General features: G+C 40.9%; 3 protein-coding genes across 6 annotated transcripts in view; 2 read left to right on the top strand and 1 right to left on the bottom strand.

The window, feature by feature from the left end:
• The window catches only part of USP20 (ubiquitin specific peptidase 20), a 48,173-nt gene extending 45,014 nt beyond the window's left edge, over window positions 1-3,159 (bottom strand). For 2 of the 3 annotated variants that reach the window (XM_007475140.3, XM_056812533.1), the window contains exon 1: window positions 3,025-3,133. The gene's annotated coding sequence lies outside the window, so the exon portion shown is untranslated. Of the gene's footprint in view, window positions 1-3,024 lie in introns of all 3 variants that reach the window. The other variant, XM_007475138.3, reaches the window with a different exon arrangement.
• C1H9orf78 (chromosome 1 C9orf78 homolog) lies at window positions 3,143-16,080 on the top strand. Of its 2 annotated transcripts, XM_056812536.1 has the most exons (10): window positions 3,143-3,450; window positions 5,044-5,103; window positions 5,890-5,941; window positions 6,248-6,318; window positions 6,556-6,633; window positions 6,909-7,106; window positions 8,302-8,438; window positions 8,609-8,707; window positions 9,843-9,954; window positions 11,736-16,080. In XM_056812536.1, the coding sequence occupies exons 1-9, from the start codon at window positions 3,371-3,373 to the stop codon at window positions 9,932-9,934; spliced, it is 867 nt and encodes a 288-aa protein (XP_056668514.1). In that variant the 5' UTR covers window positions 3,143-3,370; the 3' UTR covers window positions 9,935-9,954; window positions 11,736-16,080. The 2 variants fall into 2 exon arrangements, with proteins under 2 accessions (XP_056668514.1, XP_056668513.1); XM_056812535.1 differs by lacking the exon at window positions 11,736-16,080 and having other exon boundaries at window positions 9,843-11,302.
• A 465-nt stretch (window positions 16,081-16,545) lies between these two features.
• On the top strand, window positions 16,546-24,187 carry TOR1A (torsin family 1 member A). Its single transcript, XM_001369265.5, has 5 exons — window positions 16,546-16,831; window positions 19,691-19,956; window positions 20,967-21,142; window positions 21,230-21,357; window positions 22,765-24,187. Exons 1-5 carry the CDS (start codon window positions 16,651-16,653, stop codon window positions 23,019-23,021), a joined length of 1,008 nt encoding a protein of 335 aa, XP_001369302.1. The 5' UTR covers window positions 16,546-16,650; the 3' UTR covers window positions 23,022-24,187.
• Window positions 24,188-25,111: the final 924 nt, after the last annotated feature.

Here is a 25,111-nt window from a genome sequence, read left to right as displayed (position 1 = left end):
AATTTGCCAGTTTTCCAGTATTCCAGATAACTTCTCAATCAAGAATCTTTTTTATATCTTTTCTATTTCCTTAGCAAATATTACAGAGACATGAAAAATGTGAACTTTGTAATAGAAATTTGCTATTAACCAAGTTATAACAGGATTGATTACTTTGATTTAACCCACTGAATTGTTTATTCTGGATTTCTATGAGAGCAATCAAATAATCAATAACGGTTGATATGCTAATAAAAGCACTAGCCAAAAGCCTATCTGGGTGGAGGCAAGGAAGATTCTGTCCAAACCTAATCTTCTTTTCCTTCCTTAAATTCCATATATCCTGCTAGAAGTCCCTCAGCAGTTTAGAATCCTTCTCTGACCCTTTCTGTTATATGGATGATAGCAGATCAAATGAAATACACTAAAGCAGTAGTGTGAAACTCAAATAGTAATTCAGCCACTAAACCAATTAACAATATTTCATTATATTTTTATATATTTTGTTAAATATTTTCCAACCTTGTTCTGCTGCACCATGGAATATTGAGGGACACACACACACACACACACACACACATTGCCAGTGTGTGGTGTGTTAGACCCCTCTGCACTAAAGAAATTTGAATTAAGTGACTTTTAAAGAGAAAGTTAGATGTTAAGACTTTTAGAGCTGGAAAGCCCAAGATCTATACATCATCTTGTCTAACTGTTCATCTTACAGATGTGGAAACTCTGAGAGCTAGAGTAGGAAAGTGGCATAAGTCACACTAAAATTCAGGGGCAAATACCCTGGTCCAGTGATCTTTTCAATTCACTAGTGATTAAAGGAGGAATTAGAACAAATGGTACCGATTTGCTGAAGCACAAATACGAATTTTTCTGAACACAAATATTAGTTTTACTGACCTCAAACCTGAACCAAAGTTTTTTTTTTAAGCAGTTAGCAAACCAGTTCAAACTGAAACCAAGTAAGCCCTCCTAAAACTAAAAAGAAGAAAAAAAAACTTCATCAAACTATTTCCACAACTCAATCCAACATTTAATAAATCTAAATTGCTAGTAATGAAAGCTGACATTAAAATAATACTTTATGATTTATAAAATGCTTTCTAGCCTATATCCATTATTTCATTCAATTCCCATGACAAGCTTGTGAAGCAGATAATGCAGATATCAGCACCATTTTACAGATGAGGAAATAGAGGCACCTGGTTTGAGTGAGTTCTCTAATGGCAGAAAGTAATGAAGCCAGATTCAAACTCAACTCTTCTGATTTCAAGTCCAGTGCTCATTCTACTACACCAAAGATGCCAATATTTCATTCCGTCTATAGTACCAGTTTATGAGTTAGGTTATCTACCCAATTCTTCCACAGATGGGCCTAATCAATCATAGCGAGAGTCAGAGTTCAGAACCTTTGTGGGTATTTGGCTAAGCAAAAACCAAAACAATGGTCTTTGGACAAGATATCCTGTCCTTGATATCTACTATTCAGGTAGTTGTATTTAAAGAATTGTAAGTGGGCCTACCTGGTATCATCTACTTTGAAGGCTGACTAATATGCTGTGTAGCCCAGGAGAGATCAAGTTTTACCTTTTCCAAAGGGGAAAAAAAAACCCACCCCATTTTCCAGGCACAGTTCATATTGGCAGTCAAGGTATGAGATCTGACAAATACGCATTAGTACTGGTGCATACATTTATAAACTAAAAAGGATAACTAGGAAGGGTAATGGGAAAGACTTTGTGACTCAATTAAAACTGGGACAACTTGTTATTGGGAGAATGAACTACCAGAAGAAATTACCTGCTCTCTGGTTTAAAAAAACAATTACTATGTGCCAAAATAAAGCTTTAGTATTCTGGAAACCCACTTTTTAAAAGACGAACTCGTATAAGAGGAAATTTACTTCTCTTTCATTTGCCCATAAGGAAAGCAAGTTATAGAATGATTAAAAGACTTAGCAAGGTCACTTGCAAGTAAAGATTAAAGCCAAGAACAGAATCTTCTGCCTCTAGAATTTAGTGGTCACTAGGTTACTGTACAGTACTAAAATTAACTAAAAATATAAAAATTAAATAAAAATATTCTGATTGGCTATGGATAACAGAGGTCTAGAGTCTGATGCTACTTGTTAGGTTTAAAATAATAACAGGAGAGGAATTTTTTTCCTTTAAAAATTTCATCTCAGGACTGGAATGTTGAGAAAATGTCCCCCAAAACTTAAATTATTTTAAAATAGCTCATTCTTTTTTTTTTTAAGTCAACTCTCCAGAGTCAAAACTACTGAAATGTACTAGAGACAATGATAAAAATTAGAGATGCCTAGTTCTGAGCAGTAAGGAGATCTCTGGGATTTTTTATTTTCTAAAATCTGCCCAGTTGTGGGGAGGATGCGCATTTGGAACATTGGAATAACTGACCACAGCTCACACTTTTGGATGGGAGGGGAGGGTAATGAGAGAAGGAAGAAAGGAGGTCAGTGAAAAGGGACAGAGGTTCGAGGGAGGGGAGAAGGAAAGAGGGGAAGAAAGGAAAATGTTAGAAATATGGAGGGGGGGGGGGTAAAATTAGAATTAAAGAGGGCAGGAGAAGGGGAAATGAAAGGAGAGGGGGTGAAAAGTAAAGATAAGGTAGTGAAAGGGGATGGAAGCAGAGGAGGGGGTAAGAAGAGAAGAGTTAAAGGGAAGGTAGGAAGAAAAGGGAAATGAGGCGAGGGAAATGAAAAGGGAAGGGAGGGGGAAGAAAAGGGAGAGGAAAAGAATGCAGGAGTACGGGAGTGGAAGGGAGGGAAATGAAAAAGGAGGGAAGGGGAGGAGAATGAAAGGGGAGGAGAGCGGAAGGGAAAGAGATGAAAAGGGAGGGGAGGGGAATGATAGGAGGAGAAAGTGATGAAAGGAGAGAGGAGAAGGAAGCTAAAGAGGAGGGAGCCCCCTCTTTGCAGTCCCTGGTAGAAGATCGCAGTCTTCCTCTCCACCCGCCCCGCCCCGCCCCTAAGGCTCAGGAAGGATAACGGCTGGAGCCCCGCGCGCCCACACTCACCTGGGCGGGCTGGGCTCCCGAGTTGCCACTCGCGCGGCTGCTCCCTCCCCATCCCCCGCGGCCCGGGCGGCGGTGGCTACAGCCGCAGCGCAGGCAGGGGAGGAGTATGCTGGGCTGGGCGGGCTCCGAAGTGCGCAGCCCAATGGAGAGCGCTTTGTGGCGGCCGTGGGAGTCGGGGGCGGGCTTGCTGTTTTTGCACGCAACTCTGACCACATTCGTCTGCGCCGGAACCAACCTTGAGTAACTGTGCTGGGCCAGGACCGGGACTGAGACTGGGGCTGGGGCTGGGAAGTAGCGTCGGGGCCACCCCGCGGCCACCCTAGGGGAATCCTAGGCACTGGAGACCATGCGGGCGGGTAAGACTTTCCGCAAGCGGCGCGACGACTCGGAGTCGGAGTCCGATGAGCAGGACAGCGAGGAGGTCCGGTGAGTGGACTGCGAGATGGGGGCCAGCCGTACGGAGGTTGTTGTGGTCGTTCTGTCGCTCAGTTGTGTCGGACTCTTGGTGACCCTGCGGTCCAGAGCGGTGTATGGGGTCTCCTTGGCAAGGACACTGGAATGGTTTCCCATTTTCTGATCCAGTAAACGCTTTTTTATCGTGCGGAGAAGCCCGGGCCAAATGTAAAACCTTTGCTACGGCTGAGCCGGGGGCTCGACGAGGGCGCCTTGTGTCGGAGCAGGCCACCTCTTGGCGGTGGGGTCAGCCGACTTTGAACTTAACCCTGATCCTGCGCAGTGATCTCGGGCCGCCTCGTGGGTGTATTTGTCTCAATCACCCCCTGACGGCGAACGCCCAGTAGGGGATGCGGGAGCTGCTGGAGACCCTTCTCACCCCCATTCCCCCTGTCCCCGTGCTTTCCGTCTGAGGCTCTGGGACTTTCACCTGGCGTCAGTGTCGGAGACACCAATTTACCAACTGTCCGCCTTAGGACAGGAGCTCTTTGAGGACAGAGACTGGTCTCACTTTTCTTTGTATTCCCCACTCGTTGGCACAGTGCCTAGCGCTTATAAACTGTCCTGAAACTTTCTCTCTCTCTCTCTTTTAAACCTTTCTGGCTTCTCCAGCTTATTTTCCAGATGAGGAAACCGAGTCTAAGTAAAATTTACTTAAGGGCCACACAGCTAGGAAGTATCTGAGGTGTTTTGAACCCAGGTCCTTCTGACTCCAAGCTTGACATTGAATGGGCTACTTAGTTCCCCCTATCTATTGAAAGAATAGTTTACGTTGGCCACGGGGGGTGAGAGGGAGGAAAAGAAAATGATCTTTGTCTTTAATGAAAAATGCATGGAAATGATCAAATAAAATACTATAAAAAAAGAAAGAATAGTTTATTCTCAAAATATATTATGTGTGTTCTCTTCCTATGAAAACAATTCGTTAAATAGTATAACCATTCTTTTGAGGGTGTATTATCATATCTAACATTCATGTAGCACCTTAAAATGTCCAGAGTACTGTATAGAAATCATCTCATTTATTTCTCACATACATACTCTCTGAGATAGGCAGTAGAGGAAGATTATTTTTATTCTTACACACAGAGACACACACACACACACACACATATATATATATATATATATATATAGTATGTATGTTATGCCCTACCACATACTAAATGATGTACAGAACTTTACAACTCTTTACAAAACTCTTTCTTCTGAACAAAACAGTATAATATTTCATGCAGGAAGAGTGGAATGAGGAGAATGAAAGGTGATAGGCTCTAGAGGTACTGAAGCCTAAACTGTCAATTTGAAAAAGATTAACTCTTGATCTGCATTTTAAAGTTTCCCCTAATCCTCTAAGAATACACAGTGAGAGGTCAAAAACTGCTACACTTGGGGGCCTATTGTCTCCCAGAAGGTAAGGAAATTGATCAAATTCCTTAACCTGTCACTGGTTGGGAATACAGGTCCCTTTGGGGACAGTCTCAGAGCCAGTGAACAACTCTCAATAACTAACCCCATTTTGCTTTGATATTTGAACTGACAGTCAATTCTTTGTACTATATTCAGGTTGAAACTGGAAGAAACCAAAGAAGTTCAGAGTTTGAGAAGACGTCCTAATGGGGTGAGGTAAGTAGCCACCTTAGATTGGGGACCTCAGTCAACCAGAAGTATGTCTTGGAAAGGTTATATTCCTTATATAATGCTGTAACAAATGCAGAACTACTTGAAATAGACCTCCTTCCTTGCCATACTGTATGGAAGGGCATTCCTTCTGGTTTTCTCTAGATGCTTGTCAACAATTCAGAATGTAGATAGAGTACTAAAAAATGGTTTAGTGCTTATTGTGTTTCTCTTTTCTCTGCCAAGGAGAATGACTTTAGGATTGAAAATGACATGACAAAAATGACTTTTAGAGTAGATGCTCTTCAGAGAAGTAAGCAATAGTAAGAAGATTAGTTGTCTTTGAATTCAAGCCACCATGCTTAGAACAGTCATATCTTTGGGAACAGGCAAAAGTCCTGAGCCACAATATTTGGAAAGATCATGGAAAATGGAAGCCGTGCAGAGAGGACTGGATTTGCAATCCCAAGACCTGGCTTCAAATGCTGACTCTTCTTAACTTTGTGATCTGGGGGGCGGAGACGGGGACTGGGATGGGGAATGGAGTTTTGGACTAGGTTACCACTAAATTCTGTTCTAGCTCAAAGACCTAAGAAAACACTTGTATAGTTGAGAGTTTAGTATCAGTTTTATTCTAGTTGGAGATTTTTTAATGTGATCTTTCCTAACATGCCTTTTTGACCCCCATTATTCACATGGGTTTTTCTTTTCAACTTGGGTAATGAATTTCTGAACTGACTGCTTTATATTTTCCTGTCTCTTGAGTTGTGTACCCACCATTTTTTCCCTCAGTGCTGTAGCCCTCCTGGTTGGGGAGAAAGTACAGGAAGAGACAACTCTAGTGGTAAGTTTTATAGACATTTATAGCTCTGTAAAGTCTAGTTGTATGAAGAGCAGAACTTAAGTTTGTTGACGTCCTGAAAGACTATTTATCCTATATTAACCAATTTTTACTGATACCTAATCTATTCTGACTTCTGAGTGCTAGGGTCTAGCTCCTAATACTGTTCCTTGCACATGGGAAGTGCTCAATAACTTTGGTAATTGAACTGTGAGTAATAAAAACATGAATAAGACATGATCCTTGCTCTTCACAGAGCATATAAACCATATTTGCTTTTTCATCATCATCATCATTTTTATTTGACAGGATGATCCCTTTAAGATCAAGGCTGGTGGGATGGTGGACATGAAGAAACTTAAGGAAAGAAATAAAGACAGGTTGGTGGAAAGCATTTTTAGAAACTATTGTGAACTTTTCTCTCCCTGTGAATACACTCAATTTTGATTACCCATAATCCTGGGAAGACTCACTTGCATCCTTGGAGAGCTTGGGGGAAATAGCAGCTATGAAAGAATAACTCACAAAATATTCTTTAAGGGCTTTTTTTTAATGGATTTAGCAGATTTTTTTTTCCCCAAGGCAACGTTTAAAATACTGTACCTGTCTTCATTTAGGATTAATGAAGAGGAGGACCTCAATTTAGGAACATCATTTTCAGCAGAAACCAATCGAAGGGATGAAGATGCAGACATGTGAGTGGTTTTATTTTCTAGGGTGTGAACAGATAGCACTTTCATTGTTGATTCTAAATCCTGTTTCTCAACTGAACCAAGGAAAATTTTTGGAGATTAAAGAAGGCTTCAAAATTATTTTCCTTTCCATCTACTACCCTTCCGTTCCTTGAAACCTATCTTCTTGTTCCCAGTGGTCCCCTCAATACATTTCTCTCCTCTGGACTAGCCAAAGGGCAGTGGCTCAGAGCAGAACAGGGCTTATGTGCCACTTACTCTCCCTTGGTATATTCTAGGATGAAGTACATTGAGACTGAGCTAAAGAAGAGGAAAGGAATTGTGGAAAATGAGGAGCAGAAGGTGAAGTTGAAGAATGCTGAAGACTGTCTCTACGAGCTCCCTGAGAACATCCGAGTCTCCTCAGCTAAGAAAACAGAAGAGATGCTGTCCAACCAGATGCTGAGTGGCATCCCTGAGGTGGATTTGGGCATTGAGTATGTTTCATCTTCTTACTTCATTCAGTTCACAAATAGAAATAATAAACATGATAGCCAGCATAGATAGCGCTTTAAGGTTTGTAAAGTGCTTTACAAATATTATTTCATTTTATCCTTACAATAGCCTTAGAAAGTAGGTGCTATTTTTTTTTCTCATTTTACAGATGAGGGAACTTTAGTAGACAGAGATTAAATGACTTGCCTAATATCACACAGCTAATAAGTATCTGAGGTGGGATTTGAATTCAGGTCTTCTTGACTCCAAGGCTAACATTCTATACCCTGTGTGATCTGATTGACTAGTTTACATGAGGTAGAACTGAAGGGCAATGTTGCTAAACTTTTTTGCACTAAGGCAAAAATCAAAAGTGAACTTCATGTCTCAGGTTTAGCCCATGCTTCTTCTAGGATAGCAAGAATAGCCATCGGGGGCTGACAAAGACTCTGGACCAATATCTGGAAAAGATAGTGGTTTGGGGAGCTGGTCAACATTTTCAGAAAAATACCCAATGCTCTTAACCCAATCTGCTTAGTTACTTTCTTTCTCCCCATCTTTCCCTACTGTGAAAAGTAGTGTGGTAAAGTGGATAGAGAGCTGGCTTTGAAGTAGTCCTTCCCCTGGTCCATACTAGCTGTTCTGCTCTGAGCAAATTACTGAATCTCTTAGGGCCTTGGGGGATTCAGAGGAGAGAAGTGGCAATTTTTTTTTTAAACCCTTACCTTCCGTCTTGGAGTCAATACTGTGTATTGGCTCCAAGGCAGAAGAGTGGTAAGGGCTAGGCAGTGGGGGTCAAGTGACTTGCCCAGGGTCACACAACTGGGAAGTGTCTGAGGCCAGATTGGCACCCAGGACCTCCTGTCTCTAGGCCTGGTTCTCAATCCACTGAGCCACCCAGCTGCCCCTGGCAAATTTTTAAAAAGGGGAAAAATAATGCAAACAAATATAATAATCAGAAATGAACTATATGTGTGTAATTCCCCTTTAAGATTTCCTTTGCATGTGGAGTTGGCCAAGATCTCAGCGCCAGTAAAGTACTCAACTCTTCTCTCACCAGCTTCTTTCTTCTGTCTCTCACTGTGTACTTGGTGGGGGGGGGGGGGGGGGGGGGGGAGATGGGATGGCAATCTTAGAAGTTGCTTGCCTTTGAATTCTCCATGTTTTAAGGATAAGTGGTTTTCCTCTTCCCCACAGTGCAAAAATAAAAAATATAATTTCAACAGAGGATGCTAAAGCACGCCTACTGGCCGAGCAACAGAACAAAAAGAAAGACAGCGAAACCTCTTTTGTTCCAACCAACATGGCTGTGAACTATGTCCAGCACAACCGATGTGAGTATATCTCAGGGACCTCCTCAACTCTCTTCCCTCTTCCCTTCCTTTGAGTCTTTTCTGTTATTTCTCTTCCACAATAGTAGACAGGAAAAAACTTAGCTTCCTTCCACAAACAGTAGATGCTTCTCAGTGTTTGTTGACTTTGTTGTCAAATTATTCTCTCTTAGTTTATCATGAAGAGCTCAACGCTCCAGTTCGGAGGCACAAGGAGGAACCAAAAACTCGACCCCTCAGGGTTGGAGATACTGAGAAGCCAGAACCAGAAAGTAAGAGCATTTGTATTTTGGGCATCCTTGGCATTGGGTGGTTGAGAGAGTCCTTGGCAAATGCAAAGGACAAAAAAGAAAAGAAAAGGGCATTTACTGGCAACGGATTTTTAAAAAAAAAAGTGTTCTTGGTGTTTTATCCAAGGCTGGTTCTGCCATAACCCTTTTAAATTTCACATATTCCTCCTGAATACCCAACAGATCTGTGGATCTATGCTTGGGTCACTGTGCATTATATAAAAATGTAAGGCTGCTCTTAAACATGCTCCCCCAGAGGAGGGTGCTCAGGGACTCTGCCCCTGGCCTTCTACCTTCCCAAAACCCAGCAGTATCAGCTGTAATTTTATTTGATTTAATTTCCTTTAATCCTAAATAGGAATGTCATAGACTTATTAACATCTTGGCTCCTCATGTTTTTGGCCCCAGGAGAATTATTTAATCCATCGATATTTCTCTGTCCTGGACTCCCAATAAAATACTTGACATCTGTCTGGGGATGGGGTTGGCTCTCAAGTTCCTATTGGCGAAGCCAATGTAGTACTTGCTTGGGCAGTTCCTACCAAGCTTTGGGATGAACTGAGTCTTTTGCCTATGGGCCTACTTGGCTGAGTTCTAAGAAACTTATGATCAGATTGGCTGCAGGAAGATGAATTTCTTGTCTCCTATGTTTCTCCTCTCTAGTCCTTAATGTAAGGGATGTGACTTAACTTGACCATCAGTAAAATTATAGGTCCCCAAAGGAGTCTATTCTCTGTTAGATTAAAATTAATATCTCCAAGTTCTTGTTTTCCATAAAGTTTATTAATAATCATTTGAAATAGAGAAAGCAGATAAGCATAGATTTAAAGTCTTTCCTACTCTTAAGTCTGACCATGAGTCGCTCATCCTGCAGGATTCTGTCTGCCTCTCCCACTGAGTTCTGGGAAGTACAGTCAGGTGGGGTCTACCCACACCCTTTTATTTACATTCATGAGCACTGGCTTGCAAAAAAAGGGATGAACCAGGTGGGCAGTCCAGGAAGGGGAGGGGATAAAACTCCCTCTACACACCTGGTAGCTTCCCTTTATTGCTGTTGTTTGTTGCCTAAGATGTCCAGTTTTAAACTATGCTGACTTTTTTTCTTTTTTTCTTTAAGGGTCTCCTCCAAATCGCAAGCGCCCCCCCAATGAAAAGGCAACTGATGATTATCATTATGAGAAGTTTAAGAAAATGAATAGACGCTATTAATATCAGTTCAGTGGGAGAAGGTGGGGAAAGCTTTTTTGCTGAGATTTTATTTTTTTGTCAAGGACAAAATGTAAATATCACAGAAAGAAAAGTTTGTTTCTTTTAGATTTCTGTAGGCTGTGCACTTGTCGCACAACCTATTTGTGTTTTTTTCTTTTTTGCAAATAGATATAGCTGTTTATAAATGTGATCATATGAGAATAGACTGTAACAATCTTGCATGTTATTTACCAGATTTTCTTAAGCAGTGGATCAATATCTTCATTAAGCTGTACAGTTTCCCCTTTTTGTCAAAGAGTATTCTTGTTATTATTTCCAAATCTCATTTGTAAATAAGTTGGCTTTCTCTTGCTATTTGCATAGTGTAAAGTAGATTGTGAGAATTTTGTGATCTTATTCTTTAAACTATTTTGTTATATCCAGAAATTATTCCACAGCTCATTTAGGAAGTCTTGTTAAAGAAGTATCATTCAGGGTAGCTCTCTAGTACAGTAGATAGAGATCTAGGTCTGGAGTCAGGAGGAGCTGGGTTCAAATCTGGCCTCAGACCCTTCTTAGTTTGTGTGACCTTGGGCAAGTCACTTATTCCCAATCGCCTAGCCCTTGCCACTCTTTTTTCTGTCTTAGAATTGATACTAAAGGAGGCAATGGATAGAGAACTGGGCCTGGAGACTGGAGTCCTTAGGTTTAAATCTGATTTTAGATACTTCCTACCTGGGCAGGTCATTTCACCTCAGTTGTCTAGCCCTTACTGTTCTTCTGCCTTGGAACTGATAACTTAGTATTGATTCTAAGGCAGAAGGTAAGGGTTTATTTTGTTGTTGTTGTTTTGTTTTGTTTTAAGTATCATTCAGAAGACTAAGGTTTGCTACTTGTTGTGTGACCTTGAGCAAATCCTTTCCCTTTAGCCATCTATTTCCTTCCTCATCCATAAAATGGGGCCATTAATAACTACATTACTTACCTCGAAAGGTTGTCATGAAGATCCAGTGAGTACTCTATAGTGCTTGTTTAAAAAAAAAAAGACAGCAGAGAAAGAGAGGACTAAGAAGCTAATAGTGGTGTTTCTGACTTTCCCTAATTGGTTTTTCCATACAATTTATTTTCATTTTAAAAAATTGTAACTTTTTACAGCAAAGTTAAATCAGACACTTCATCTCTCTTTGGGTGATATTTACTTTCTGCCAGATCTGCTGGTGGCTGGTTTTTCAGGTGCCTAAGTTGCTGAGGTTCCATATTCTCTGGCCCCAGGGTAAACCTGAGTGACTGAAATGTCCATCTTAAAAGGCATTTAAAAACCCTATTTTATAAGGCTTTGTTCAACACATTTCACAAAATTATTTCCCATTAAAAATATTGTCACTTGGAGAGCTGAGTTTCCTTGAGGCTTCTCTCAAACTAGGCTTCATTCAGGAAGGAGTTGGCATTGATCATAGAAAACTGAAACACCCCTAGAAGATCGTGTTATAGGCCAAAAACTTTGGTTTAGGGAAAGTCAGATACAAAATGTGATATTTGGAGGCCTGTCAATTAGGAGAATGAATATTGAGTCCTCTACAGATGTGAGGGGTTATTAGCCTTGCCTTTTGAGATTAACACATAGTAAGCATCTGATGAATGCTTTTCATTCATTCATTAAGCTAATAATACTTAACACTACCTACCTCAGAGGCTCATGAAGAAAGTGCTCTTTTTGTTATAAAGGGCCGGAGATTTGTGAGCTGTATTAGTAATTCTAGGACCGTCGATTTGGAGCTTGAAGGAATCTTAGAGATTACCTAATCTCTCTCTCATTTTACAGATGAGGAAACTGAGGTTCAAAAAGGTTAAATGATTCACCCTAGGTCACAGGTAATAAGTGGCAGTGCTAGAATTTGAACTCCAGGTCTTCTTGGTACAAATCTAGTCACCTTCCTTTATTGACTGTGAACTTCTACAATCAAGCCTTTGTCATCAGAGAGAACATTGTATGGCTGTAGGTATGGAATTAGCTCGGGCATGGAATTGGGAAATCCATGATCTGATAATGCCTTAAGACCTGACTTCCACTAAGGCCTCTTCTGATGCTTTGCTGTGTCATGGAGGGAACCCTAGGTTTTTGAGGGCTCTGACAGAATCCGTTATGTTGTAATGGCTTGAAGTGTGGTCACAGTGATGAACTGTTCTCCAGTCCAAGGTTGAATAAATGAATTTTTAAAAAATCACTTTATAAAGCATTTACAAGTATGGGAAATGTAAATACAAAAAAAGCAGCACATATATATATATATATATACACACATACAAAAAAGCAACCCCTGCCTCAGGGAGCTAACATTCTTTAAAAAAAATTCCCCCAATTACATATAATTACAATTTTAGTATACGTTTCCCAAAATCATATGAACCAAATTATCTTCCTTCCTTGAGAAGGTAAGCAGTTTGATTTGAAGCTGACATTCTAAAGGAGAAATAATGCACTTAGAGGCGTGGTGGCTTAGGAAGCTTGTTTTGATCTGGGAAGTCCTCAAGGTTGGTGAGGGACACAACAATTAGTTAATATAATATGCCCTTTCTAGAAGCAATAGCAGTGCTGATTTGATTGGAGTTTCCAGAAGATAAAATGGAAAAGGAGGTGGTGGGTTAGGGTTAGAGATGCAGGGGTGATGGCATGAAAGACACAAACTGATGTAAACTAATGTTAACAGAACCAAGAAAACAATATACATAATAACTTGAACAATGTCAATGGAAAGAACAATGGAAACTGGATGCTGTGAAGTTATGGTGACCAACCTTGAACCCAAGGAAGAGATAGAAGAAAGGACCGCCTTTAAAGATGTGGAGGACTGTAGGTGTGGAACCTGTATAGGTGGCAGAGATTTCCTTTTTTTTATTTCAGATATTTTCACCATGTTGCTTGTTTTTGCTGAACTCTTCCTCCACACCTCCCTTCACTATTATATAGTTCTTATATACTCAGTATCCTCGTTTTAACTCCCACTCTTCCAAGGGAGGCAGCCCACCCAGAAGGTGGGCTCCTTCTCCCTCTTGGGGTTCTTGGGGATACCCACCCAGGAATTGGGACTAATTTTAATATTATTGGCTCAATCCCCTCATTCCAACATGTTCTCTAGTTCTCTCCCCTGTATCATTTATTGCCCCAGTGATGGGCACCTCAGGATCATTTAGCCAGTTAACTTCCATTAGTTTTTACAAAAGGATATTTGCTGAGAGGATACATTGGTCAGAAATACAAACACATGCCTCCTGCCACCTCAGTCCCCAAGGAGAGAGGGTTCTGGCTGAAAGCTGCTCTGCCTCAGCACCTCTGCTTAGCAGTGTGGCCTCCATCCTGGATGTGTCTCCCCGCAGGAGCCTGGGTCAAGCAGGTCGCTCCTCAGCCATGCTAGGGATGAAACTCTGGTATGGACTTCAGATCTCGGGCCTCTGGGGGCCCCTCTGATCTCAAAGAGCACGAGGGCAGCCTGGTCCATATCGGATCCACATCTAAGGGTGGGAAAGGGCACTCAAAGACCCCCAAAAAGAAAAAGATGCCACGTGTCCACAGCCACACATGGGAGCAGATCAGTGGCCTGGGCCCTGGACCCTCTTCCACCTGAACACTAAGCAGCTGTCCACTTTGCTCTTGCCCAGGAAAGTCAGGCCACAATGCAGTGGCTCCACAGCCAGCCACCCCACTGAAGGGTAAAGCAGAGGGGTATGCTGAGAAGTAGAGCCGTCCCTCCTCAGCCAGAGCCGGCACTCGCCAGACCTCAGGGAGACAAAGCCCTCATTGGATAGTCTCCTGTTACAGTGATAAGAGAAGGTTCTCTGAGAGGCAAAAAAGGAGAACATGAGGGAATAGAGGTGATGTGAGAACAAGAGAGAAAGAAAACTATTTTTAGAAACTAAACTCTTTGAAGATAATAGTTGTCTGTTTTTGTATGTGTGAGCCCGAGCCTGGCATTCATAAGCCAGCTATTTCATTCCTAAGTGGCAGACTTATGACATGGCCCTGTAGGGCCCCCACGGACTGTCCAGGGGTATCAGATTCCTCTTCCTTAAATGAGACATTCCTGGCTGGGCATTTTTTCCAGCTGCCTCCCTCATTCCCTTCCAGCTTCAAGCTCCGCCTTCTCCAGTCCCTCGGTTCTAGTGCCTACCCTATATTGATTATTTACAATAATCTTGTACGTGACTTGTTTGTACATAGTTGTTTAGACCACAAGTTTCTTGAGTGCAAAGTGAGACTTTTGCCTTTTTTAATCCCCAGCACTTAGCACAGTACCTGGCAATGGGTAGATGCTTAATAAATCTTTATTGACTGCTGACTCATGGACAGGTAGGCCAAGTTCTGTATACCAATGAAATTACAGATCTGACACCCCCTCATATTTTGTATATACTTATCTGTGTACATGTGATTTCTCCTCAATATATTGCAGAGACTTTCCTTTTTATCTTTGTTTCCCTGACACTTAACCTAGCACAGTGTAGGCATTAAATGCTTATTGAATTGAGTTCAGCTAGAGGACCTGCCTGTCTGTAGGTCGAACTGCCAGACCACCACCATGGTCACAATCACAACTTCCTCAGCTATAAAATAGAATTGAAGTCCCTTCCTCAGACACTTCCTAGCTGTGTGACCCTGGGCAAGTCACTTGACCCCCATTGCCTAGCCCTTACCACTCTTCTGCCTTGGAACCAGTAAACAGTATTGAGTACAAGATGGAAAGTAAGGTTTTTTTTGTTTTTGTTTTTTTTTAATGTAGTTAAACTCAGTTCAGGTTTTTGGATTTTTTTTTAATTTTCTTAAGATTTTTAGGTTTAGATTTAGAATTTTAGAATCTTATGATTTGCCAAATGGCTAGTAATTTTTGGAGAAAGAATTTAAAAGATGAACAGAGGTCCTTTTATTGCCTCATTAGGGAGAAGTACCTTCTGGCAACAAGGCAGGAAGTTGGGGCAGATTATAGTCAAGGGCAAGCAACAGAAACACTTCTAGTCTGCCTCTAGTATTTTAATCATAGAACTGTTAGGGAACTCCCTCATTTTATAAAAGGGAAAATAATCCTGTAGAAGTTAAGGCTATGTATGGTGAGGAAAGGAAAGACAGATGCTTCTGGAAGAACCATCACCAAAGCTGTCAAGGAAAACCCCTAAATTTAATTTAAATTTGTATTAGTTGGTCATAATGGTGCCAGGAAGGGGGAAAAAAAACCACACATTTGTAAAGCATTGAGAAGTAGGTGGCCACCTTGGATGTTAAGGCTCATCCCCTTGTTTTTCATACTAACAGGGCTCCTGATAAATTCAAAGGAGATACAGCTGGACGAGACATTTGGTAGTGGGAGAATGGTTATTCTATCCATACTCAGTGTGCCATTTTAATGTTTGACGTAACACTAAGAGGAATGAGCCTAGTGAACATAGAATCTAATATCATGAGAAAATATCCCTTTCCGTTGTAGATATAAGCCTAGAAGAAAAGTCAAGACAGTCCATTGTCTTCTATAGGAAGATTTTGAGAAACCCTTTTCTTGGCTTTTTAGAAAACTTAAGGGAGTCTGTAATTTATAGCTTATAGCCACAGCTGCCTTGAAAAGCTCCAGAGATAGTAATGGGCACACACGGGATTTTTATGAACACAACAACAAATCATCTTTTATTCCCTCTGTGACCTTAGGCAAGTCACTTACTCTCCCTGGGCCTCAGTTGACTCATGTATGAAATGGGAAGAATGGACTAGATGGTCTCAGGTTGTTCTGAGGAACCTTGACATCTCAAGATGCCCTGGGAAGGCAGATTAGATTCTTGGGGAGCTCTGAGTCCATTTCAAGGGGTCCCTGAGATCAAAACTATTTTCCTAGTAATACTAAGATGTTATGTATTAAAATTCTCTTTCCTTTTCCAACTACGAATCTGTGTGAAGCATATTTTCTTCCTATACTTCAACAACCAATATATCACAATAAACTGCAAAAGCAGATAATGAAAATCCAGTCCTATTGAGCTAGAATTTGAAGAGATTTGAAAAAGTATGTAAAACAGTGTCATCTCAACAAATTTTCTGTTTTGGGAAATAGTTATTTTTCATAAAACCCATTCATGGTAACTTGTAATTCGGTTGTTTTTAAATGAATTAATAAATGAATATTTTAAAATTTTATGTTTTAATTTCTAAGAGGAAGAGAATAAACTTTATTAAACACATAATGCCAGACACTGTGCTAAGTACTTTGCAAATGTCATCTCATTTGATCCTCACAACTTTGGGAAATAAGTGCTATTATTTTAAAATTGAAACTAAGGTTAAAAGTCTAGCACAAGCTTATCCAGTTAGTAAAATTTGAACTTGGGTCTTCCTGACTCCAGGCCTAGCAGTTTTATTCACTGTCGCACCTATAGCAATAGATATAATACATATAATAAATTCTTTGAGGTCCTCAATTTTTAGAATGTAAAAGGGTCCTGAGCCCCAAAAGTTTGAGAACTACATGGGACAGTGGGGGAAGGAGGGAGGAAGTGAGGAGGTTGCCCGACTCCAAGATGGCGGGCAGCGGCTTTGCTGCCAGTGTTTCGAGAAAGCGCCGGAAGTGCTTCTCCCCTCACAAAGATGGCAGCGGGCGGTAGAGGCGGGGCGGAGCCGGAAGCGGTGGCCTGTCATCGGCACCGGCTGAGGCCCTGGCCTGAAAGGCGGGCTCGGTTCGTCTGGGCTCATTGCGGGTCCGGGCATGAAGCTGGTCCGGGCCGCCCTCGGCCTGCTGCTGCTGGCGCCACCCCTGGTGCAAACGGTGGAGCCCATCAGCCTGGGGCTGGCCTTGGCTGGCGTGCTCACCGGCTACATCTCCTACCCTCGCCTCTACTGTTTCTTCACTGAGTGCTGCGGCCAGAAGCGGAGCCTCAGCCGGGAGGGTAGGGCTTTCCCGGACAGCGCGCCCTGATGTGGGGTTGGGGTAGGGGACGTTCAAAAGGAGTGGGAGGTAGCAGTTGTAGGGGCGCAGAAGCCTGCCTCTGGTGGACTTGTCGCCTTGCCGCTCTTTAGTCTCAGTTTCTTCGTCTGTGCAGTGGGGCGATGGAGACCAAATGCGCGGCTCCAAAACCTTTAGTGCTCCCTGGAGGCCGGAGGCCTGTGGTATAATGGGATGTAGGTAGGGCGGTCAGGAAGCTACCGGGGATGGATTCTCTTAGCGAGAGACTCCACACACCCCTACCTCTACCCCCTCCCGGTCTCTGAGGTAGGGAGGAAGTGGGGAAAGGACCCCTTAGAGAGCACCGTAGGCTGGAAGGGACTTTGACGATCATTTAGTTCAACTCCTTTGGCAGAACCGGGAAACCCAGGTCCAGAGAGTATGAATAACTTGTCTACACAAATGGTAGGAAAGGCATTGTGTTATACTAGAATGAACTCGCGGGCAGCTAGGTGGTTCAGTGGATAGAGACTGGAGATGGGAAGTTCTGGGTTCAAATGTAGCCTTAGAGGCTTCCTAGCTTTGTGACTCAGGGCAAGTCACTTAAATCTCATTGCCTTCCCATTACCACTCTTCTACCTTGGAATCAATACTTTAGTTTGGATTCTATGACAGAAGGTAAGAAAAATAAAAAAAAAGCAAGAACTCTGGATTTGGATAGTCAAGAGACTTGGGTTAGAATTCTGACTATAACTAATGAATTAATGAGTGAATGGATGGATGGATGGATGAGTTATAATAATAATAGCTAGCATTTACCTAGCACTTTAAAAGTATGCTATTTCATTTAAGTGCTTTGCATATATTACCTTATTTGATCTTTACAACCAACCCTGGAAAGTAGGTGCTATTGTCTCCATTTTACAAATAAAGAAACTGAAGGACTTACCCACAGCTTTTAAGTATCTGAGGCAGAATTCCAACTCATTGCTTCCTGACTCCAAGTCCTGAACTCTCTCCATGAAGCTACCTAGTTTTAGAAAGAAACAGACACCATGCAAAGCCTAGCGATTCAAAAACATAAAATTGAGATGGTCCCTGCCCTCCAAAGAGTGGTGGCCAGGGAAGAGTTTAGGAAGGTGAAAGGACTTTTGCTTTCCATGCCTAGAACTCATTTGTCTCAAAAGGGGTTTAGAGGCAATTTAATCACTTGCTTCCTAGTGAAGCTTTTCCTGATCCCCTCAAATTCTAGTGCCCTCCCTCTCAGACTATTGTTATTTAACTACTTTGTATTTATTCTCTTCATAGTTATTCTGTATATACTTAAATGACTTTTTTATCTCCCCAGTTAAAATATCAACTCCTTGTGAGAGGGCATTGTTTTATTCTTTGTATTTGTATGCCCACTTATAGGGCCTGACACAATATTTAATACATAATTGCTTGCTTGGCAAGTCCTTTCTAGACACACAAAAAAAGTAGTATTGATTTGATTATAGTTGCCAAAGGAAGAAGTGGAAGGGCAGATGAGGGAGTTACTGGGTTAGGTTTAGTAAGGAGTAACATTAGCCTAGTTTGAAAGAGGAAAAAGCCTGACTTGTCCAGTTTGGCAGACCATGGGCCATCATGTTCCTGATTGGTGGCAACCTACCATAACTAAGTTGGCCCAAGACCTGGCAATGCTTCTTCACTAGGGCAGAATGGGAAATTCAGAAATCACCCCTTGGAAAGACAAAAATGGTATAGGTGATAGAAAACTAATCTGGGAATCAGAAAGAATTAGTTTCAATCCTATTTGACTCTGGACAAGTTAATTAACTTAGTGCCCCAGAAAATCCTATGCCTATAGATAACCAGAGAGTTGCCTACCTGTATCAACGAAGGGAGTTTCCACACCAAAAGTTCCCTCATGCAGATGAAGTAAACAGGTCTGTACCAGAAGGAAAACCTCTGCCCCATCTTATTTCATAGCATTGTCAGCAAGTCACTTTGTAATCTGGAAATTTGAGCTATTATTAAAGAAGCAAAGTTAGAATTAAAACCCAAGATTTCTGACTCCTTTGCATTGTATTATACTTCCTCAATACCTAGGAATTGAAGGACAGATATCACAGAGAAGTAAAACTTGGAGATTGGGTGGGGAGGGCATGGGGAGTGGTTGTACCTGGTAAGGCCAAGGGGGAGGACATTTTGTGAGTTGGAAAGAGTGAGAGAGCCTCCTTGCATAAGAACAGAGATCTAGTGGGAGTAGGTTGGCAGTAGAAGTAAGGGATGGTTTACTGCCTCCAACAAAATATTGGGGGGTGGGGGGGAGAGGACCTGTGTTTGGAGGAAGAGTAGATCCTGCTTCAGTCTCCTTTGCAAGAGAAAATAGAGTATTTGCTGAAGAGTAAATTAATTGAAGAGATATTAAAAGAGGAAGTCTTGCCTCCCTCACTTATATAGGTGGTGGTTAAATCTACACCAGGGCCCCATTTTCCTTCCATCCTGAACAGAGAGATAATAAAGTAGGGTTAGATTTGGGCCCTTAATCTTCAAATATGATGTAGACATTGAAGAGGCAGCGTCCTGTCTACCAGACTGATGACAGGTTTTGTTCCTGTTTTAAAAATCTAGAAGATGATGTGACCTTGGCATAGATGGAGTCCAGGAAGTTTGCAACAGGGAAGAAATAGTGAGGGACTTGGGGGAAGAGTTCTTGACAATATTTCTTTGGAGCTGACAGTCAGCTCATTTCTGTCACCTGCCACTTGTAGTCAGTTAGCATCCCAGAAGATCCTCACCAACCCTTAGCTTAGTGTATTTTATCTAGTCTGCAAACCCATTGGTTCCTTGCATATAACAATTTATATTTTTTCCTCAGCATTGCAGAAGGACCTTGACAACAAGCTCTTTGGACAGCACCTTGCAAAGAAAGTGATTTTAAATGCTGTGTCCGGGTTCATAAGTAACCCAAAGCCCAAAAAACCTCTTACCCTTTCTCTGCATGGATGGACTGGCACCGGCAAAAATTTTGTCAGCAAAATCATAGCCGAGCATATTTATGAGGGTGGACTGAACAGTGATTATGTACACCTATTTGTGGCCACGCTGCACTTCCCACATGCTTCAAACATCACCCAATATAAGGCAAGGAGATAATTTAGAATTCTTCCTGACAGCACAGGGGTTGGGCTTTCCTTGATGTTTTTGTGTGGGTGGCTGTGAAGTTTATGAGGTAATATGCTAAAATAAATGAACTCTGAGGATTTCTTTCTAGATGTCAGTTTTATATTGTTCTTTGCACATTTCTAAAGGTTGTAGCATTTTGGAGGTAGGTGTGTTGGATGCCCTGGAGTAGTTAAATTGTTATAACTTTGTAATTCTTCCTGAAGAAATTTCCATCATGTTGATTGGTAAGCTTGAGGTTCAGGTGAGGAATAGAATGTGATACTGGAAGGAACCTTAAGCATTATCTGGGAGAGAAGTCACTTATTTTTCATATGAGGAAATCAAGACCTACAGGGGAAAATGATTTAAGATGTTCTAGTTAGTAGACTAGAACTCATCTTTTCTGCCAGGTCAGTCCTCCTTCATTTCATACCATTTCTGTAATCTATCTGTTAAATTTCACTCTACCTTAGCAAAAGTATTTTGAAAGGGAAATGAAAGGAAATGGAAATAAAAATTATTTCTCTTTCTTTGAGAATGGGAAAATACTCAAAATTGACTTCATTATTTCATTTATTGGTGTAGCTGTACTAGTATTAATGTTCTGAGGTCATAAGCAATAGAAGCCTTTCCTGCTGTTTTTAGTTCATTTGACTATTCTTAAGCATGTTTTATTTTCTTATGTATTCAGTAGTATTGAATTAGAACCTAAAATGATTTCCTTCCAGATAATCAATAGGAGATTAACATACCATATATCATTAACCCATATCTTCCTCATTAGAATGTAAAGGCTAAGTTTTTTCCTTATTCACTAGTGATGATGAAAGACCAAAAAAAAAAAACACAACTACTATTGTCATGGCTGAAACGATGTCATTAAAAGAAAGATTCCTAAGATATTGTAGCTGCTTCCAGGGTACCATTTGGATATGTTGTTTCTACTGAATGAAGTCTCTTCTGGGTATTTGTGGTTTGTTGTAATCCAGGACCAGTTACAGCAGTGGATTCGGGGGAATGTGAGTGCCTGTGCAAGATCCATCTTCATATTTGATGAAATGGATAAAATGCATGCAGGGCTTATAGATGCTATCAAGCCGTTCCTAGACTACTATGACTTGGTAGATGGGATCTCCTATCAGAAAGCCATCTTCATCTTTCTCAGGTAAGATGGGTCTTGGAAAGGAATGAAGAATTATTTGGTGTTTTAAAAGCAACTAAAGCAAGTCTTTCTGTTTGATGCATTTCACAGCAATGCAGGAGCAGAAAGAATAACAGATGTAGCTTTAGATTTCTGGAGAAGTGGAAAGCAGAGGGAAGAAATCAAGCTTAGAGATGTGGAACAAGCCTTATCTGTGTCGGTCTTCAATAACAAAAATAGTAAGTGGCACTGTGTGTGTGTGTCCATCTATAACTCCCATGTTTTATATATGGAGTGAGGAGGGGACTGGGTTATCTCCAGTCCTCCTTGCCTCCATGTCTGAAATATTCTATACATTGTGCATATGGAAATTTTTGTAGTTTTTCTATTTTCTTGCTTTAAATCTTTTATTTACATTTAGAAAATATAGTCTAAAACATAAGCTGTAAAAAATAAATAAAATAAATAAAATAAAAAATCTAGAACTATTTTCATATTCTTTTTTTCCCCATTTCTTTTAAACCCTTAGCTTCCATCAAAATATCACTTATAAGATTGAAGAGTGGCAAGGCCTAGGCCAGGTCCTCAAACTTTTTACACCGGGGGCCAGTTCACTGTCCCTCAGACCCTTGGAGGGCCGGACTATAAAAACCTAACCCTAACTGGGCAGCAGTATACACTGTGTGGAATCCCCTCCCCCAGATCTCTGCTCACCATGCTGATGTCTTCCATTGTGCAGCCACATAATCCTTTGCTTAGTGCCTTGTTCTAAGGCCCACTCAAAGGATTATGTTGCCGGAAGTAGTACTATACAGTTTGTGGTGCCACCACATACAGTGCTCCTCTCACTGACCACCAATGAAAGAGGTGCCCCTTCCGGAAGTGGGGTGGGGGCTGGATACATGGCCTCAGGGGGCTGCAGTTTGGGGACCCCTGGCCTAGGCAATGGAGATTAAGTGCCTTGCCTGGAAGTCTGAGGTCAGAATTGAACCCAGGACCTCCTGACTCCAGGACTGGTGCTCTACCCACTGAGCCACCTAGATGTCCCTTTCTTAAGTCTTTTAAAGTTGTTTGTCTTTAAGTACTATAGTTATGGTATAGATTATTTCCCTGGCCCACTCAATTCACTTAGCATCAGTTTGTATAAAACTTGCCAGGTTTCTATAAAACCCATCCACTTTCTTATGGCACAGTAGTATTTTGCATTATATTCATATACCACAATTTCTCATCATTCCCTAATTGATGGGCACTCTTTCAGTTTCATCCCCACCCCCCAAAAAAAAAGACTGCAACAAGATCTTCTTATGAGTCCTTTTTCTCTTTCTTTCATATCTTTGAGTTATAGGCCAAGTGATGGGCCAAAGAGGATTAGTGACTATCTATCCCTGACTTCAAAGGATCTAGATGCAGAAACAACTTTATGGTCATCTAATTCAACCTCTTTATTTTACAGATGAGGAAACAGGCCTAGCTTTCTCATTTATTTAAATGATTTGCCCAAGGTCACCCAGGTCTATATTATGTGAGGAGTCAGAATTTGTATCCAGGTCCTCACCCCAGTCCTGACAGCAAATCCAGTGCTCTCTCCCCTGAATCATTGCTGACTTTTCAGCAGAACTGACATTCTTTTTTCTTCTTTCCAGGTGGCTTCTGGCACAGCAGCCTAATTGACCGAAACCTAATTGATTATTTTGTTCCATTTCTTCCACTGGAATACAAACACCTAAAAATGTGCATCAAAGTTGAAATGAAATCTCGTGGCTATGAAGTTGATGAGGATATTGTAAATAGAGTGGCAGAGGAAATGACATTCTTCCCGAAAGAGGAGAGAGTTTTCTCTGATAAAGGCTGCAAAACTGTATACACTAAATTGGATTATTACTATGATGAAGACGACTAAATATTTCAGGATGCATTTATTTGCGTTGAAATAGAAAGTACTCAAGATGGAAACACTTCGGCCTTTTTTTTTTCTCAAAATTCTTTTTCCTAGATGAGGAAAATGAATTTTTAGTCTTTTATAAAAAAAAAAAAAAGGAATTTCTCCTTGCATTTTTTTATTCAGAGGAATCTACAGTAGCCATCGAACCTTTTCAAAAGCCTGGATCTGCCTCCCTAACTTCCATGGGAAAAGCACCAATGAAAGAAGTTACCCATTACCTAACACATTTGTAATAGTGCCTATGATTTTTTTAAATCACATTTTAATTACAAGTTTCTGTTTCAAGAAAAGACTAAGTTTTATCTAAGATGTGGTGAGCTGACTCAGAATAGTTTTTAACATCATGAGAAAGTATCTTTAAGACACTAAATTTTGAGAGTTTACAAAAATCTTGAAAATAAGTGATCATGTCTTTAGTAGAGAAACATAAACATCAGTGATCTGGAAAGCATTCCCTAGGTTTGTATCAGTGTAGCCCAGGGCAGGAATATGGAGAAAACAGACTATCAGAAGAGGATATTTGAAGCTGTCTTGTCAGTCCTGCCTACAGGAGCTGAAAGATTTTAAAGAAAAGAAAAAAATCTTTGAGAAGATGAACTTTTTGAGGCTATGCATTGTATGTATGTCATAAAAAGCCTTAAAATGTCCTTTCAAGGAAGATAAATTCAGTGTGGTGGTACTAAAATAATTGTTAATGGGCAAAACTTACATAAGAGCTGAAATGATGAGTTTGTAAAAAACAAGATTGTTCTTAAAATGAAAAGTAAAGTGGTATTCTGAATGTGTTTCCAGTGTATGACTTAGGAAAAGGAAGGACAAATCACATGTTAAATTCATACCATCCTAGTTTTACTTCGTATGATGGCCTTGTTCCAAAGGAAGAGCAACTGTCCTATTTATGTCTGCTTTCCATATTTATATGTGGTGGCCGAGTTCTGCCATATTTTTAATCATCTCTACTATGACCAGTTGGCTTTTATGATCAAGAAGGGATTAAATATACCCTCCCCCCATTCCTGACCAAACCCTTTGAAAATTTATGTGCATCTAATAAAGATACTGAGGTTAGTGTTTTTATTTATAAATACAAATAATGTTTTTTTTTAATAAAATTTGATTTTCTAGTTTGTGAATACATTTCTTCAGAGCAAAATAGGTCCTCTAAATAGGCCTTGCCCTTGCACAAATCATTTAACATTTGTTAATGTTATTAACATGCATTAACATAAACTACTGGTTAGAATAGAGGGAAAAATCCTGAACATTTGTCTGATAACTGAAAGTGATTGCGATTCTTATTGAGATATTATAATTAAAAAAAGAACCTTACCTTCTGTCTTAGAATCAATACCAAGTATTGGTTCCAAGGCAGAAGAGTGGTAAAGCGCTAATTAATGGGAGTTAAGTGACTTGCCCAGAGTCACACAGTTAAAAAGTATCAGGCTAGATTTCAACCTGGGTCCTTTCTGTCTCAAAGCCTGGCTCTCAATCCACTGAGCCACCCAGCTGCCCCCAAGATATTAATTACGCATCTTTATAGAATCCTTTGCCTTATAGAGACATACCTTCCTTTTGGTAATGTTTCTAGGAAGGTGCATAAATTAAGTTGCAACAGTAGTTTGCTGTTTAAAAGGATGAATTGGTTTGTAAAGTCATGTAGTCATCATTTTAGGATTAATTTTAGAAGGGACCTTAGAAGGTCATCTGGTCTTATCTCACACCCAGGTCAAGATTCAAGAAATCCCACTGACTGGTGACTATTTAACCAAGATGCAAAGAGTAACGGGGAATTCATTACTTTACCATGTTAGGAAACTAATGTTCACAGGGCTCAGCTCTGCCTCACTCCAGCTCCTATTGTTTTGGCTACAAAGTACCATGGCAGGGGCAGCTGGGTGGCTCAGTGGATTGAGAGCCAGGCTTTGAGACAGAAAAGACCTAGGTTGAAATCTGGCCTCAGACACTTCCTAGCTGTGTGACCTTGGGCAAGTCACTTGACCCCCATTGCCCAGCTCTTACCACTCTTCTGCCTTCCAAGACCGAAGGTA

This window comes from Monodelphis domestica, chromosome 1 (genome assembly GCF_027887165.1).
Source record: "Monodelphis domestica isolate mMonDom1 chromosome 1, mMonDom1.pri, whole genome shotgun sequence".
Classification (NCBI taxonomy): domain Eukaryota; kingdom Metazoa; phylum Chordata; class Mammalia; order Didelphimorphia; family Didelphidae; genus Monodelphis; species Monodelphis domestica.
Note: the sequence above shows the minus strand (reverse complement) of the source record. Positions and strands in the feature narration are given on the sequence as shown.